Genomic DNA, 17478 nt, shown 5'->3' on the forward strand with positions numbered 1-17478 from the left:
TCATTTGTTTGGATAGTTATTAAGTTTTTATTAGGATGCTTAACTGATCGCTACTTCTGTTGAAATATACTGCAAACTCTGAGTTCTTATGAAGATCCAGTCAAGGGAGAAGTTTGTTCCCTTTGAATTATAAGTGCATGCAAAACTACTACTATAAACTAATTCCTTAATGCTGAGAACAAAATTTTTTTAGAACTTTAGAAATTAGCAAATGTCAAAAATTAGGCCCCCCACAAAGATGCACATAAGGAGAGAAGGAGATTTAACTTTCTTTAGCGCAAGCAGAAGTTTCTGATCTTGGCTTGTTTCCTTTTAATGTTTTTTTTCTCTTGGGAGGACCTCATTAAAAGACGTGAAGGAAAAAGCAGGTCTGTCAAAGGAGACCTGCAGTTTGTGGTCTTTGAGCTGTTTTCTCAGGCTTGCGGATTTTAATGCATAGGCAGGTCTTTAATGCCTGGGGAGGCGAGGAGGAGAATGGCAGGTGAGCAGTACCTGTGCGTGAGCGCTTGTGTGGTGCGTGTACCCTAAGGCCAAAGTGCCTGGAGCAACTACGCTGTTCGTGTGCAGTGGGACTGGTCAGACGGCAGCGCAGGGGCTGTGGTGATCGGTGCTGGCCTGCCATTGCACGAAGGAATCGGACACAGGCCTGATTTTAAGGGTGTTGTGGTCCAAAGGGCGATTCCGCTTAGTGTAAAGCAAAAGCGTGCCTTTGCATGCCTCAGCCTCAGACGGCGCAGGTACGTATGTGCAAGGGATTTTATGGAGGAAGGTGGTTTCTTCCAAACAACCTGGAAGTTACAGGGTCCTCTGAGAAACATGTCTGACTCCAGCCATTTGAAGTAAAGCTATATTTAGGTACATAAAGGAGGGAAGTGCTATTATTCAGTGGTGCTTTGCAAGCCAGAGGGAGGCCGCACATAGTTGCTGAACCTGCTTTTGCTTCAGGCTAGTCTGGTACACCTGGTAGGAGGCGGAGTTGCTCCTCGTTCCACTGCAGAAGGACATGTGTAACATTGAAAGAGAAAACATGCATGCTCTTGAAAAGCTCCCATTATCCCTTACCAAGATCTTTTGGTTCAGTGGAAGGAGCATAAGGGAGAAGTTAGGAGCTGCTTACTCAGCTTCAGGCTTCTTTGTTGGATGAGATGCCTGAGAAGACTGACTTTGGGAAACAAGAATTCACAGTCTTTCTTGCACTTATATGTAAGTAAGTTAGCATACAATTTTCTCTGTTGTAGCCCCCGAAAGGACTTTGATCCTCTTGTCCTGAATTCAGAAACAGCAATAGCTTTCTACACTTTGGTTATTGTAGGTTGGAGGTGCATATGTGACCCTTGTGTGAGGTAGGAAGGAGGAGTTACCATTAAAAGCACAGTGCTAGTTGTGTTTAAAAAAAAAAAAAAAAAAGTCAGATGTATAGATTTTTTTTTTTTTTAAGTGCTGCTAGTACTTCAGGGTTTATCAGTATGTTGGTCAGGTCATTGCAACAAGACAAAAAAGGGGTGTTGTGCATTTGAATTTCAAGTGGATAGAAAGAGGATTAAGCATATTTGAAAACTGAGGCTGTGGAATAAGTAGTGCCCTCAGTAGCTGTAGGAATAATGTTTTTAATATTGTTACAGTGGGAACTGCTAATGACCTCTGTAATTAAGGCTGCTTTACACTTTCCAGTCTTTTATAGTTGAAAACGTGGACTAGCTTTGCCAGAATGTTAATCTGCAAGATGTGAAGCTTTCTGTGTATGCTTGCCCTGCCTTGAGTTGCCTTCTTCTAACATTTCAGCAATTTTAGTTCAGTTATTTCACATTAACAAGCTTAAAAATAGCTAGGTTTTCTTGCGTTAACCTTTCTTCTTTTTCCTAATAGTTTCTTTGAAGAGGAACAAAGTTCAGAAATGAGACTTGAAAGGTTGCATTGGTACCTGGTGTCAGAATGATACCTGTTGCTGCCTCTAGAAAATGCTTGCTGCTTGAATCAGTGACACAAACATCTAAAAATCACCAAGAGAGGCAGTTAGGTGGTATTACTCTGTGTACATCACTGCAGAGACTGCAGGGTTGGAATGAAGAAAACAGTATTACAGGTTTTGATAGGCATAGAGGGAAATGCACTGTGCTTATCTGAAAGGCTGTTAAAAGGGAGCTGTAGAACTACCTCTTTCACAGGGTCTGTGTTGAGACCCCATAGTCTAATTCTGTGTTCAGCAACTTTAACTACTGTTGTACAATGTACAGTGTAAAATTTTTAAAATATTTTTTAAGTCAGCAGTTCTGCTTTAAGAGAGTATGAAGAAATGATAGGATTAAACTATAACCAAAGAGAGGGGAAGCAAAACTCTCCTTAAGGCTGAATTTTAGTTGCCTGGCTGTACACTAAGGTAGTCCTGAGTTCTTAACGGTATATAGTTGTCTTTTAATTGCAGGTTCCCTTATGTACTTAAACGAAGCCACTCTCCTCCACAATATCAAAGTTCGGTACAGTAAAGACAGAATTTATGTAAGTATTGCATGTCACGTCAAACAGTCTAATGGTAAAAATCCTTTCAAAAAAAGGCTCAACAAAAAACATGGTTTTGCTCCTTTTTCTTCTATCACAGAGAGTAAGCAGAAATGATAACTCTGGGACTTGGGAGGTTTTAGGCATTTTTGGTACATTGTACCGTGTTTGAGATCTGGATCAAGTTATTGCTGGCTAATTTTTACCAGGCAGGGTACATGACTATTTAGTTGTGACTAGAGTGTAGCATTGTATCAGAACAGTATGTTCCTACAGCTAGCTTGCTTTGCCAGTAGAGAGGCTGTTGCCGAAGATGGTTCCCTTTCTTCATTATTTTTGAACGAAGCAAACAGGTGCCTCCTTTGACACCTCCTAGCTCAGATGTCCATCTTAATCTTTTATATTGCTATCAAATTGCCTAATTGTACTTAATGAATTCTGACTAAATTACATTTTGTCCTTGCCATCTGCCCTGACACTGACAGCTGTGAAATAGAAGAAAGATAAGGGTTTTTTTTCTTTGGTAAATAGAAAGCTGGCTACTGATAATAAATTATGTTTCTTCACATTTTCTAAGTGGCAGTGTTAAGCTAATCTACTCTTGTGTCACCACAATGTTCTGTAATGTAATGATTTAGAGTTAAACCTGTGTGTGTGTATATAAAAAAAAATATTTGTTTTGCCATGTTGTGGTTAGCTTTACACAGCTATAAATTCTTTATGGGATCAAGACCAAGCATCATCTTTAAAGTAAATAAATAAAAATGGCCATTTGAGTGTTGTTCTGGAAAAACGAAAGAACAACAACAAAACCAAAAAACCCAATGAAATAAAATAAAATCCTAAAACTGAACTAATCACTCAGTAGAATGGTATTTAGCTTCATAGGGCCTTCCTTCATTTTACATAAATGTAACTTAAGTTGCCCTGAGTTGAGGGTATTTTCTAAAAAAATAATTAAAAAATTAGCTCAGTTTGTATCTTAACTATCTTTCCCTTTTAACTTTAAGATACCATTTGAATCAACAGTATTTTGCCTTTTTTAGTGCTAGTTAATAATATTTGTCTTGTTATCGAGGGGAAACTAATATTAGTACTTGCAGCTTTTGAAGAGCTCTGTGTATGTGTTTTCCTTCACTGAAATAAATAGTGGGAATAGAAGTACTTAAGGAAACTTGTTTATGGTGTGTGGTCCAGCCTTCTATCAACATGTCATGCTAGTGTCCAAATTTCAGTCATCTTGGGATATGATGATCTCAGCAACAACAAACCAAATAAGTTATGGAAGCTGGTTTATGTGATTTCTTAGGGCCTTTTCCTGCAAATCTGCTTTTTTTTTTTTTTTTTTTTTTTTTTTTTTTTTTTTTTTAAATGCTTCAGACATCTGTCTGTCCTGGTGTGTAATCTGGCCATTATAATCAAACCATGAAAGTTTTTCAGAAGCCTTAAAAAACTTATCTGTTGTTGTCCTTATTCTGCAGAAAGGAAAAAAGCAATCTTGGTTTGAGATTTTTTTTGAACTCCTCCTCTATTAGAGAACATCTGTATTGTGTTTCTCACTGTGGAACCAGCCATAGCTAATTTCTCTCAGCTGAATGCTTTTATTGCCTGGCTTGAGCATGTTCCCAGGCTCCTGCCTTGATTCTGTCTGTCCTTCCTGCTGAGTTAGTTGCATTTGATATTGAAAATTTGTTTCCCTCATTGGATGAGATTGCGTGATGCTAGCAAGTTTATCCGCTCTTGAGGAGGAGGTAATGATGTCTTGTCGCTGATCATATAATGGGAAATAAATTAAAAGGAGAAGGAGAAAGGTCGAATTCAGAACATATTCCACAGCTAGGTGGTTAGGAAATTCTCCTGAGAAGTGCTTTTTCATGGAGAAGGCTCTAAGGCAATTAGAGCAACTCTGAAAAAATGTCCCTTACTTGTATCTGCATCAGCAAGAAAGAATTGTAAATGTAATTGTTATACTTACAGATTTACTTACCAATAGTTTTGTCTCCTACCTTCATCCTATTTTTTGGAACTTGAGGAAAAGGCTGTAGACTTCAATAGTAATTGAAAATTGCTGTTAACCAGTTGGTTGGATACTAGCTAATGATTTGCTATTAATCCTTTTCTTCACAGACGTATGTAGCCAATATTCTCATTGCAGTGAATCCATATTTTGATATACCTAAGTTTTATTCTTCAGAAACCATTAAAAAATACCAAGGTAGATCACTTGGGACATTACCACCACATGTTTTTGCAATTGGTATGTATTGAGTCTGTATTTGTCTTTTATAAAGCAAGTATTAAATGCTTTGCTGTTGTGTGTCAATCACCATCTGTAACCTAACTCTTTTACTTTCAACTATTATGAGCTAAAAGCACGAATTATTAAAATTACAAATCTAGTATTTGTTGTGCAATTTGAAGAATTTGGAAGTCAGCAATCCTTGCAACTAAAGGCAATTACTCCATAGCTCCAGTGTTTTATATGTCAGCAGTTTCAATAAATATAGTTTACGATCATAAAAATAACAAATGCAAATTTTAGAAGTGAAGAATAACATAACTGGCACTGTCTTTCAGTATAGTGAGCGCCTTTATCTTTTGGCATATTGCCAGAGCACATGTGCTGTTTCTTTTTATAGGTTTGGTTTAATGGCACAAACCTGATTTTAGACACTTTGCAAGTAATAGTATTCAAGGAAAAAAAAGTGCAAACTACAAATCAACAGTTGATTTGTTGCTACCTTTGTCACAGCGTATTAAAGCTATATATGTGAATTTTGATTTGTAATCAAACACCTTTTGAAGTGTGAATAGCTTGGTTTTTTTTACCTGTTGCATAATAAGAAAATTTCCCAAAGTGTTTTTCAAAGTCTCCTTGTCTCAAACGTCATGTTAGAAAGTGCAACTGAAAATTTCCTTTAAAATATATAATAATCAAAACAAAATCAGTCTTAAGCTATTTTATAAATATATTTAATTCTGGAGATTTAGTCCTAGGTAGCTGTTTGTGTTTTATTATGTTTTGTCCTGGATATAGCTCAGTAGGTCTTTGTATTTAAAGACTTAATGCTCTTATACGTCAGTGTTGGAGGGTGGGCAGTTGTAATATAATTTAAAGGGAACCAGACTTTAATAGGTTGTAATGCTTTTGATTGTAAAACTTTGCTTTTTATTCTTTAAAATGTTAATTTTTCATTTTTGTATTATAGATTAACTTTTATTTTAATATTCAGGAGAATTGCAAGCATAATTTTTGTTATATTTAATTTTTTTTTTGTTTAAGCTGATAAAGCATTTCGTGATATGAAAGTACTCAAGATGAGCCAGTCCATCATAGTTTCTGGAGAATCAGGAGCTGGAAAGACAGAAAACACTAAATTTGTTTTGAGGTTTGTGCTTTTGGACCAAAATTATTCAGTGAATTTCTTATGTTGATGCATTTGTTTGACATGTAGACAGAGCTAATTGTAAGGTAGTCAATGACAGTAAAGTAGGTTTAAGACAATTCAGGAAGATAAATATATACTTCCACATATGCATTAATACAACAAATTCATAGGGTTAAACTTGTATGCTGATATAACATATGGAAAAGACTATATTTTCAAGAAATGTACCTGGTTGTTGCTTGTCAGTTTATGATTCAGTCATTTTGATAGAGATGGAGGAGAGATGGAAACTCCTCCTAGAAGAGATGGAAACAAAATTAGACATTTTAAGTGTCTTGCATGACAGTGTTGTTTTTGCCATACACGTGCATTTCTCTGCTTTCCTTGTCTTTGTTTCTTTAGCTTGTTTGAATATCCAAGATTTTTAACTCTTGAATTTGGGATGACTGCAGGGATTCTGGAATATAATTCTACCCTAATTTACTGAATAAGTATTGAATAAAGGGATTTGTTAATTTAATTGATGTTCATGTATGACAGGTACTAAATCAAGAACCTTAAAATACAGGGAGGTCATGTTGCCGATATATATCCTTCCTTCATTTTTATATTATCTTAATGTTTTTGACTGTATTTGCATTATACTTGAACTGCTTTAGATCTCTCTGGAACACCAAAACTGGAGCACACCGCCCAGTTAAATTGACTTACAGGTGGCATGATTCTCCAGGGAAGCACAGTGCAGGCAGCATATATATGTTCTGCTCCCCCTGTCCTTGTTTCCCTGTATAAATCTTTAATTTTCTTTTCCTTTACATCATGTATTCTCCAGTATCTGTGTGGGGTAATGGTCTTATCTTCTGCATCCCAGAAAGAATTGTCCTAGTTGGTCATTTGTTCTTTATATGGTTCTTCTCTACCCTGTCTAACCTTTAATGGATAGCTGTTAAGAGTTACTGCAAGGCGATGGTAGTAATTTTCATAGAGGGTATCTTAGCTGAGGACTACTCACAAAGTTGACCCTGCTAGGAACAGAAGAAGACAGCAGGTGCTAGGAGAACATCCCCTGAGGAATGTTCTCAAAGGAAGTATTCTTCTGCTCCTCAGCAAAGAGGTTCTGATTACAAGGCAGGCAAATATCACTGCAGCTATTTTGCTCTACCACCCACTGCAGTATAGTCTGTGAACAAAATGTCACTGAGTTTTGAAAGTAGGAAGTTTTTTTTTTCCCTTGTGTAATGAGAAAAATACAGATTTGTTAATGTTGCTAAACTTTTTTGGAAGGCCCCATTTTGAGAACTATTTTTAACATGTCCCAGATTTACCTGTAAATTTCTAGAAAGTATGCCCTGTACTCAGAAAGAAAAGCTGTGACTTGGGAGCAAGTATGTTGTGGGTTTATTTTCCTATTTTCAAGTTCCATCTTCAATTGCTAAATTGAGGCTCACCTTAATTATGCACCTGCAATTTCCTATCTCACAGTCTAAATGTGGGATTTTCATTAATATTGATAGCGAGGAACACAGAAGCTGTATGCATGGAAATAATCTTAACTTCAGGAAATATATGAGAACATTCATGAGCTTATGGAGATTAATAATAAAATACAGATAGCATGGTAATATAGTCAGTATATTTATACAAAAAGTAATGTCCATATGAATATCTGAAAGTAATTTCTAAATGTGTCTGGAATTAATGAAAAAAATCTGAGGTCTTCAAGAATGTATCTTTCTTCTAACAAAAGAAGAGCCAGATTATGTTTATTTTAAAAGCATTTAGGTACTTGAAACTTCTAATTAATTTATTTTCCCTTTAGCAAATGCATGTTGCACAAACATGCTAAACCCTGTTGAGTTTAAGTAAACTGAAAAGTGGAAGGTATCAATCATTTCTATCTTACTCTACAGGTATTTGACAGAATCCTATGGTACTGGCCAAGATATTGATGATAGAATTGTAGAAGGTATTGTATTTTATTAAACTAAAGGTTCCAACATGTTTATTTTTTTTTAATTTGAAATGTTAAACAACAATAAATAAAAGCAAGGCTGATAATGTTATCAGACTTCCTAGGGCATAATTTACCAGTAGTTTACCTTGATAATAATTTCTGGAAAGTTATTTCTTATTTGTGATTTGCTTTATTTTTACTTAGTGTAATGTCATACAGTCCTTGATCTAGAAAATGTTCAAGTGTGAAAGTTTACACATATATGTATCCAGGACTGGATTGTACACTGTATGAAGTCTGCAAGGACAAGATTATGTTCTCATTAGTACTGTTGGTACCAGAAAGGTGTAATTCCTCCTCCCCACCATAAAGTTCTCAAAGATGGGTACAGCAATGAAGTTCTTTTAAACTCTTGCCCAGTCTTCTGGGTCATCTGTTACATCTATTTGTCATAAAGCAATTAATTTGAATTAACACTGTCATCTCTTCTTTATTGTGTCTATCCTTATAATAGATTCCCCCAAAAAGCCAAAAATTTTGAACATCTGCTCTGTCTTTTTAATGTTACAGGCACTTGCTACTTCCACAGGAAATAACTTTTTGAATAAACATAAATGTCTCAAAAACAACCAGCCAACCCCCAACCACTCCCCAAAATGCCTCAGCTCTCAATGTTAGTTTTCTGTAGCTTATTGTAGACTTATTTCAGAATTTAATTGCCCTCACAGTGTTTCTTAAATAAAAAATTGCTTTTGTTTACTTTGAATGTTTCTGTTTTCAAATTCGAGCCACTGGATTATTCAAAAGAAGTACTGCAGACTTTAATCTTTTGTTGCTGTAGGATTGCTTAAACCAATTTGTTCATGAAATCCCTTGTGTGCTAAAGGAACTCAGAAAGTGGCCAAGAGTTGGATAATGCCTGTCCCAATATGCCGTAAAGTTAATTGGTACTTGTAGGTATTTTTAGAAAAGTATTTTTAATCTAAAACAGCATCTGATGCATGAATTTTAAAGTTTTGGAGCACAATCTGAATGAGCATGCTCACAGCATCTGTTTTACTAGAGGAACCTTTAGTCTATCTGAAAGACCTTCTGCCATCTTTTTTATTCATAAACCATACTTCAAAAATTTTAATATTATGTAAGATTTTTGGATGTCTGAATAGTTATCAAAGATATCTTAATATGGCAATTTTGAAAATCAGATTTTCATTTTCATACACTTCTATTTAAAAAAAAAAACCCCAAACCTAGCCAAAACAAAAATGTTAATGCAGATTGTGCTAATAAATGATGCATTATCACCCTTAATTTATCCAACCATTGTAGTTATTCCTTCAAACTTTAATTTTTGTGGGAGCAGATTTGTATACAGTTATCAATGGAGGTTTAAATCTGAGTTTCTGCTCAGATTGCTAAAAACACATGCTGGAAACTAAAAACCTTAAAATATCTTGCTGATATTTTCTGCGGCTTATTGTTAGCGCATATCAGAAAAGTAATTTTCTTAGATCTTGAGCTGATTTTCAGAGCTAGTAAAATACAGTCTTTCAGAAGCATTGTGTTGCATAACTAATAAGCATTTTCAATCTGCTTAAATTGTGCATGTTTAATATATATGCATTAGTGTTGTCACACTTCCTGTAAGGGCTCTTCTTTGAGGCCACTTGAAATCTACAGCCAGTGAAAAATAACATCACTCAATTGAGCTAATGTTTAAGAAAGCATTTTTAAGTTGTTTTTGAAATGAACACACACTTTTAATACTTTTTTTTATTCCTAATTGATCTAACACGTTGTATGCATGATGTTCAGCTAGCATGTTTGTTCGTGGGATAAGTGGGTAATTTAGATTTATGAATGACAATTCTTTGGGAAGTCTCAAATTGTCTGTTATCTCATGTAGTTTATATATCAATTATTTACATACTTCCTGTAAGAGAATATCACTGAATCATTTTCAGTGATAGTCTCTGAATTTCTTAAGAGTATCGATTCAAAAACCTTGCAGTGTTTGTGTGATATTTAAGCACTTCATTTACTTTATTGTAAATTCCACCATGGTACATCTAGTACAATTTACAAAATTGATTATTCCTAATAGGTAATTTATGTATTTTTTAACAGTCAGACCTTATTCCCAGTAAGAACCTTGAATAATTAGCATGCATTTGTTCTCTCTTTTCAATAGTTTATTGATCAAATTTTAACTTTTTTTTCCTCTTTTTTTTTTTTTAACAGCAAATCCCCTATTAGAAGCCTTTGGAAATGCAAAGACTGTTCGCAACAACAATAGTAGTCGTTTTGGGAAATTTGTAGAAATTCACTTCAATGAGAAGGTACTGGTATTTTGATACAGATAGTGATGGTTTTGCCCTAAAATGGAAATGCTAGACTGGAAGTGGGCTGAATATACTTGACTTGGTTATCTTGCACCATGTAGCAACTATCCTGCTTTCCAGCCTCAGGTTGTGTTCTGTCAGCTTGAAAGGAAAACTGAAGCCGCAGAGTACTTTGTGACTAGTGGAAAACTGTGGGTCAAGCCAGTGGAAAAATTACTTTCTCCACAAAAGAACAAAAATAGTCCCTTTCATTGCAAGGGCAGGGGGGAAAGCATATGTAAAGAATAACTTTATTGCTCTTAAGCATTTAAACATTCCGTTAATTCATAAATAAGCATGGGTTACTTATTATATACAAACAGATATAAACGTGTTGCCTTTTTAAATTAAATATTCATGTTTTCATGCATTTGTTTGACATTTTAGGACCTTACATCATATTATGTATATGACAGAAGTTGTGGAATTGGTTTGTGTCAAAAGTACTATTCACTGTGTAGCCTAGGAAGAATTCTTTCTTTGTGCATAGTTTTGTTTGGAAAGTTTATGTATACACACATTCCACAGTTAAGGGTCACTGTGTCTGTCCAGTACATTCAAGCTGAAGACTTGTTGACCAACCCTGTAGAGATTATGTATGTGCTTCCTCATCTTTGTCGTGTTGGTTGAGGATGTAAAGAAGCAATTTGTTTCAGTTCCTTCATGCGGAGTTGGAGCTCACCATCTGGTCTTTAGCTTGTGGTCTTATCCTAAGTTTTCATTGCTCGGTTCTGTAACTAAACTTTAGATCTTTGCTTAACTGTTTGGATCGTAAATAACCAAACTCCTTCAAGGGGAGAGGGACTTTATCTGTTGGTTCAGTTCATATTAACAAAACCATGGAAAGGGCCCCAAATTTCCATTTGGCATGATGCATCCCTGTCCTATCAACTAACCATCGTGTTTTAGCATGAAGCATTAATTGCTTCAAGTGAAGCAAATAGCACTCAGAATATCTTCAGGAACTACTCAGCTTATTTCAGCTTTCCAGTGTAAGACTAATCTGTTTATTTGAGCCCCCTTTTTACAAGACTTCATAAGGGTCCTGGTGGCCGTATTAGGCCATATGTAGTCCAATACAAGTACAACACGGAGGCATCCTGAATGAATGAATGACTACCTAGGCATGGTCAAACTTAACAGTCAGTGCGGTTGTCTTAGTTGCCGTAATGGCCATAAGAGTAGGATTTCCTTAATGTTAAGATATGTTTAGGCACATACCAAGTTTACATCCAGAACTGCGTTCAACTTCTATCTCAGAAAATAAGTGCAAATGCTTGAAACAGAAGTGTTTACTCATATTCTTCTAAGATGTTGTCCAAATGTGTATTCTGTAATTTGCCCCCTTTTTTCTTTTTTGCAAGAATCTCAGTGAAATGTAGCAAGTTGTAACAGCACTATAATGGCAGTTTCTGATGTCAGCTGAAAGTGTAAGGGTGGTTATAACAGAGCTGTCTTCAGGAACTACCAAGAATTTCTGCTTGTGGGTATGAAGCAGACCCTTCTTATTAGAGGAATGTATGCACGTGCAATAAATAAAGGGAGGGAAAAAAAGTTATAGTAAAGATAACAGTTTCTTTTTTAAGCTTAATACAGGTTAGGTATAGATATATTTTGATCTTCTCTGAGCAGTGTCCATTGAAAGAACTATGATCAGACAAATATAAATTGAAAACTCCTAACTTGGAAATAATCAAAAAATATTTCTTCCTCCTAGAATTCAGTGGTTGGTGGATTTGTATCCCATTACCTTCTGGAGAAATCGAGGATCTGTGTACAAGGCAAAGAAGAGAGGAATTATCATATCTTTTACAGGCTTTGTGCTGGTGCTCCAGAAGACATTAGGCAAAAGCTGTATTTAAGCTCTCCTGACAACTTTAGGGTGAGTATTGGAGTCAGTGACTCTAAAATTGCTCATATTGCCATGCATGGATTTTTAATGTAGATGTTAGTTTATTATCTTATTTGATCCTGATAAAAGGCTGCCTGCCTGCCACTTTTTCCATATTGGAAGATTTTTGGTACTTTTTTCTTTCCTTTCAAAATTGAGGAATCTTTGCTTTTTCTAAAAATGTACTGTTGCATACTCAGTTGCTAGTAACTTTGTTATGGGCTCTTCTTGAGGTGTAAAGTGTTGTGTGTCCCTCCGTGATCCAACTGTTCTGTGGGTAACCCATCTTTAAATTATGAGGGGAAAAAAAAAAGTATTTATTCCTTCCTCCTCTTACCATGCATTTAGGAAGACTAGAGGAATTGCATCCTCTGTTTCTATCTTTTGAATTATTCTTTCCTTACATTTCCCACCTAGGATCACCACCATGGTGGCAAACATGATTATGCGTCTCTGTTACACTTTCACATCACTTATTTTTTCTTTCCTGTTCTGTTTGATGTAGTCTGTTCTTATCTCAGTATTTGCCATTTTCTCCAGTTCAGAATCTCTGCCGTTGCTCTCATCATACTCCTCTGTCATTCTTGGTCACTCCAGTTAACATGATAAGACCCATCAATCCCTTTAGGCTGAAAGCTTTCCTTTTCTTCTCCATTTGACCTGAAGCCCATGCTCAGCTCTTACTGCCAAGATTACTTCTTTTCATTAAGCATGATTTTCCCTCTTATTTTTCTTCCATGTCATTCTTTCCTGAGGATGACTTATCTCTGAATTTTCTTTCTACAACCTGTCACTGTTCCAGTCACTCCAGTCATGGAAAGGCCAGCAAAATGTGAATGAAATCAATGCTGAATGTAGTACACGTAACTATACCTAAATGATCATAGATTTAAAAAAAAAATGGAGGAAATAGCACTCGAATTGTTGTGTATGCTTTTTTTAAAACTATCAGCTTACTGTTCAGTGGCAGAGAAAAAGCAGAATAGAACTTTAGGAATCATTAGGAAAGGAATTGAGAATGAAATAGTGTGTTATGCTGCTACATAGATCCACATTTGTAATAGTTTGCACAGTTTTGTCATCCAGACTTAGGGAGGAATAGTAGAATTCTTGGATGAAATGTAGGTTGTGTTTTACTTCTTCAATTTAACTTTTTTACTCCCAGCTTTCCTCCTTTCTCTTCCACTTCTGTAGCTGTTCAGATCTCACTGAATTGTTTTCAGAAAAGACAAGCGATTCTCTCACTTCTGCGTGGGAGACTTTTCTTTCTGTTTTCCTTTTCCTTCTTGTTGGTCAAAAATTTCTCTTCCTCTCTACCTTTTTAGCTTTTCTCTTTGCCTGAGTGACCCCATTCCCATTTCCTTTATTTTTAAATTCTCATTTAATTTCTCAGTGTTTTACACCATGATTATTGCAGTCATCTTTTTTTTTCCTTCAGAAACTAATATTGTTGTACTCATATCCAACCAGAGCAACTTCACTGATATGGCTGTTTTTCATTGTTTTCCTGACTGTCCCTTCTGTTTCCCTTCAAAGGAAGCTTCCATCTTCACTTTCAACATCCTAAGCTGATTTTCATCCTATACTTTTATCTTCAATTTACTAGTAAGGTGAAGACTCTTGCCTTCAATCACCCTGTACTTCCATTACGTGATATTTAATTATTCATATATAATCATATTGATGATTTTTTTTCCTTTTGACAATGATACTTGAACTGTAAACATCCACAAATACCTGCTTCGTTGGTTTCTATTTAAAAGGAGACAAAGATCGGTAAATCAGTGTGCTGAGGTGACTGTGCATCCTGCTGATAAATGGTAGTCAGGTGTTTGCTTTTGTTCTGTCACTTGTCTGCATCTGTCCATTGTCTCTTGTCTTGCGCTTGGCTTGGAGTCTGACTGAAGCAGAAATCTGTGTATTCCTAGAGCATGCCGAACAAGTCCCTGCCTGAGGCTTGTAAGAGCTTTTCTAACACAAACGTGGAGAGCGTGTGGAGTTCTGAGAACATGTATTAATTGACTGTCATCTTTGTTAAGCTTCCTATATCTTAAACAGAATAAGATCTACTGCTAACACAGTATATGGTAATATGTTCATTGGGTTTTCTGTTGGTGTTTTTTCCTACTTGGTTTTCTAAAGTAATAAAACTTGTCAGACTGTGCTTATCTGTTACTTTCCCCAAAGCTTTTTGTATTCAATTTTATCAAAATTCAGCAAAGGACTAGAAGCCTTAAAGATAGGAAGTTTCTACTATACTTTTGTACAAAACAGTGCTTGCATAGGCGAGACCTAAATTGGTGCCCTCATTGTGTGAAAGGCAGCCTGTGGATTGATCACGTAATAGGTTGCTGCTGCCTCTCTGGCTGGCCACCTCAGTGCATACTGATGAGTCAGGAAGCAGGCACAGAGTGACAATGCCATATAGTACCCATCACACACTTGTATTCTTGTATCTTGATGATCCTGCTCCCTGAAAGCCATGGTAGTGTTTTAGGACAAATTACCTTTCTTCCTCAGAGGCCTTCTTAGGGGCTAGGGATGACAGTACATCTTATGATTATTTCTTTATTTTGTAAAGTTAAAATATTTTTATAGTCCATCTATTTTTGCTCAGTTGTCCAGTGCACGCTCAGTCTGATGCTTATTAAAAAAAAACTGCGTCTGCTCGCTAAGAGAGTCTTCCTTTTAAACATACCTGACAAGCAATGCTTGTATGATGTGGAACTGCTTTTCAAAACTTTCTTCTTTATTATGCAGTTGTTATATGCCACATTCTTTTGTATATTTTAATGTATATATTATTGAATTCTGAGTTCTTTGCTGTCTGTGAAAGATTCACTGTAAATGTTCATTTAAAAATGATTTTTAACATTTAAACTTTTTTTTCCGTTCTGAAGGTAAAGTAGGTGATCTTTCCTTTAATAAAATGAAACTTACTCAGAGAATACGTTTTACTGTTATCTCAGAGAATACATCTTTGTTTATATGTAAATTAATATTAATATACTTAAAGTTTAGTCATATTACACTATATTTTCATGAAATATCAATCTGTAGGAGATTTTTTTTTTAAATTGTAAAAGTTTAATTTTTTTTTCTTGAATTTGTATTACTTTTGTCAGGATTATTTTTTTCCATCTTGTTCTTCTTTCTCAATTCCTTCTTCAGGTTTTATGATAAAATGACTCTAATGAATCATGTTATTGTCACTTTTTATTACCACATTTTTTATTGATTGCATGTGTGTCTTGTTGAAATTATCACAGAAATATCATCTTTCAAGTTTCTAATAATAGATGGTGATATTAGTAGTTAACAGTATTTGATGTTCGATCAGTATTTCGATATTAATGCTAATTTTTTTTGAGGAATGACAAGAGAAGTCTATGGCAAAATTGATCTTAAATTATTATTTTTTAGAAAAATCAGCCCCTAAAGATGCAATTTTCAGGGCCATTTGTCTTTACAATTGTGCCATTTGTCTTACAGTTTTTAGCTTATCAACTCAAAGTCCAAATTAGAGTCAGCTTAGGTCCAAAGACTCAGATGTGTTTTGCTCAATGCCTGGTTTCTCTTCACTGTATTAACTTCAAAACAGGACCATCTCAAACCTAAGGCATTTCTCATTTTTCATGGAACCGAAACATTATTAAAAAAAGAAGAGTTTTTTTAGATACTTGTGTAACTTGATGCTTTTTTCTTCCTCCAGTAGCCCTGCCTCCCCTTGTCTCAAATGATCCCCCAAGATCTTCTCTTCATGCATTTGGCTGTCTAGGCATAGGTGCATACTTGCTATGGGCACATGAACCAAGATGACTGCACCAGCCACACCTGCCTAAGCTATTTGCTGGAATTTGGCAGGAGACTACCTCTCTGTTAGTCCTTCCTTCCCCTGCAGTTCTGCCAGGGAAGAATGAATATGCTATGCAAAGGACTATGAAGAGTTATAAGTTTCTTTTCTTATCTTTACCTACCCTTCCTGCCAACACACACACAGTCCTGGTTACCCATGTTTTGCATTCCCTGCAGAAGTTTTCAGAGATTCAAAGCCATTAGATAATCCCGTGCTGAACCCAGCCACTGAGTAGGTCCAGGTGGCTTTGACTGTACCAGGTGGCTTTGAAAGAGTCTGCACCTGGAGTATACTTGATGGACAGGACAAGCTGAATGTTTTCAGATCTTAATTTCTAGAGAAGAAATTGAGTTGCCATATGTTTGGATCAGTAAAGTTATAATGGGGCACTGTCCTTCAGTTTTTTGTTTTTGTTTTTTCAAAGCACAGTGATATTTAAAGGTTATACCTGACTATTGCAAGTTGCATCGTTCTTGTGTGCTTTAAAAATACAATTTCTCCTAAATTTAGTATGTATGTTTACTTGAGTTGTTAGTTTTCATATGAAAGGTATTGTCTTGTGATCCGTTGTCTCCTACATAGGTAATTATTGAATACTGTGCTGGTTCACTTTCTCAGTCTGTCAGATAAGTTTCCACTCTCTTGTTGATAAGTATGACACCCCTCCTCCCCCAGTTCCTGGGATCATGTGACTAAGTACTGCAATACAGGCATATAATGTTGTATTTAAAATCTACTCTGCTTTGCATTCTTATTTGCTGATACAGTAAAGCTTTCAAAATCATTAAACACCAAACTTAATCTCAAACAATGTTTCTTGTCGTTGTGTTTTAATATTAAATTAAATTTGTGACCTAGTTTCCTTCTGCTGTTAGAAGTCCTTTGGAGAATATTTTATTTTTTAGAACTTTGTATATAATTTTATTCGAAGTACAGAATTACCTATGTTCACCTAGTTGAAAACATCTTTGTTGGTGAACTGGAGCAGAGAATCATAGTTCACATCATTCAGACAAAGGGCTCTTACATAGTTTTTGGACAGAGTTCCTAGTTTCAGCTGAACAAATCAGAATGAAAAAGCTGGTGATACCATTTTCCTGGAAGTGTCAGTCGTTTTCTGAATGCTTGAACTATTCCCTTTATTATACAGCGGGATTGATACTAGAAGCCAGATTCTGAATAGGCTTCTGCTTGCACCACATTAAAAGTTTGTAATACTCTTCAAACTTTTTATTGAATTATGTTTCTTATTACCCCTAGAATTATATCACTGGTGAGAAAAAATGACCATAAAACTGTATAAAATGTGATAACTCTAATTTTTAGTATTAGAGATAGTATCACCAACTCCCTTGACTTTCTACCCCCTTCCCCACAGATGCATTATACAAAGCTTATATATGACTTAAAGACTGTTGTACAGCTTGGTGGAGTTAAAGTTCAGTATTATGAATGGGCTAGAAAATGTACTTTTGTGGTTCCTAATTTTAATTGCCTTTTTACATAATCCC

General features: G+C 35.6%; 1 protein-coding gene across 6 annotated transcripts in view; it reads left to right on the forward strand.

The window, feature by feature from the left end:
* The window catches only part of MYO6 (myosin VI), a 116521-nt gene that overhangs the window by 41510 nt on the left and 57533 nt on the right, over positions 1-17478 (forward strand). For all 6 annotated transcript variants that reach the window (XM_064508685.1, XM_064508688.1, XM_064508686.1 and 3 more), the window contains exons 4-9: positions 2423-2496; positions 4624-4753; positions 5780-5885; positions 7796-7851; positions 10081-10178; positions 11938-12102. In XM_064508685.1, coding sequence (XP_064364755.1) covers positions 2423-2496; positions 4624-4753; positions 5780-5885; positions 7796-7851; positions 10081-10178; positions 11938-12102 — 629 coding nt within the window. The remainder of the gene's footprint in view (positions 1-2422; positions 2497-4623; positions 4754-5779; positions 5886-7795; positions 7852-10080; positions 10179-11937; positions 12103-17478) is intronic.

The sequence above is a fragment of the Dromaius novaehollandiae genome, chromosome 3 (genome assembly GCF_036370855.1).
Source record: "Dromaius novaehollandiae isolate bDroNov1 chromosome 3, bDroNov1.hap1, whole genome shotgun sequence".
Taxonomy (NCBI): domain Eukaryota; kingdom Metazoa; phylum Chordata; class Aves; order Casuariiformes; family Dromaiidae; genus Dromaius; species Dromaius novaehollandiae.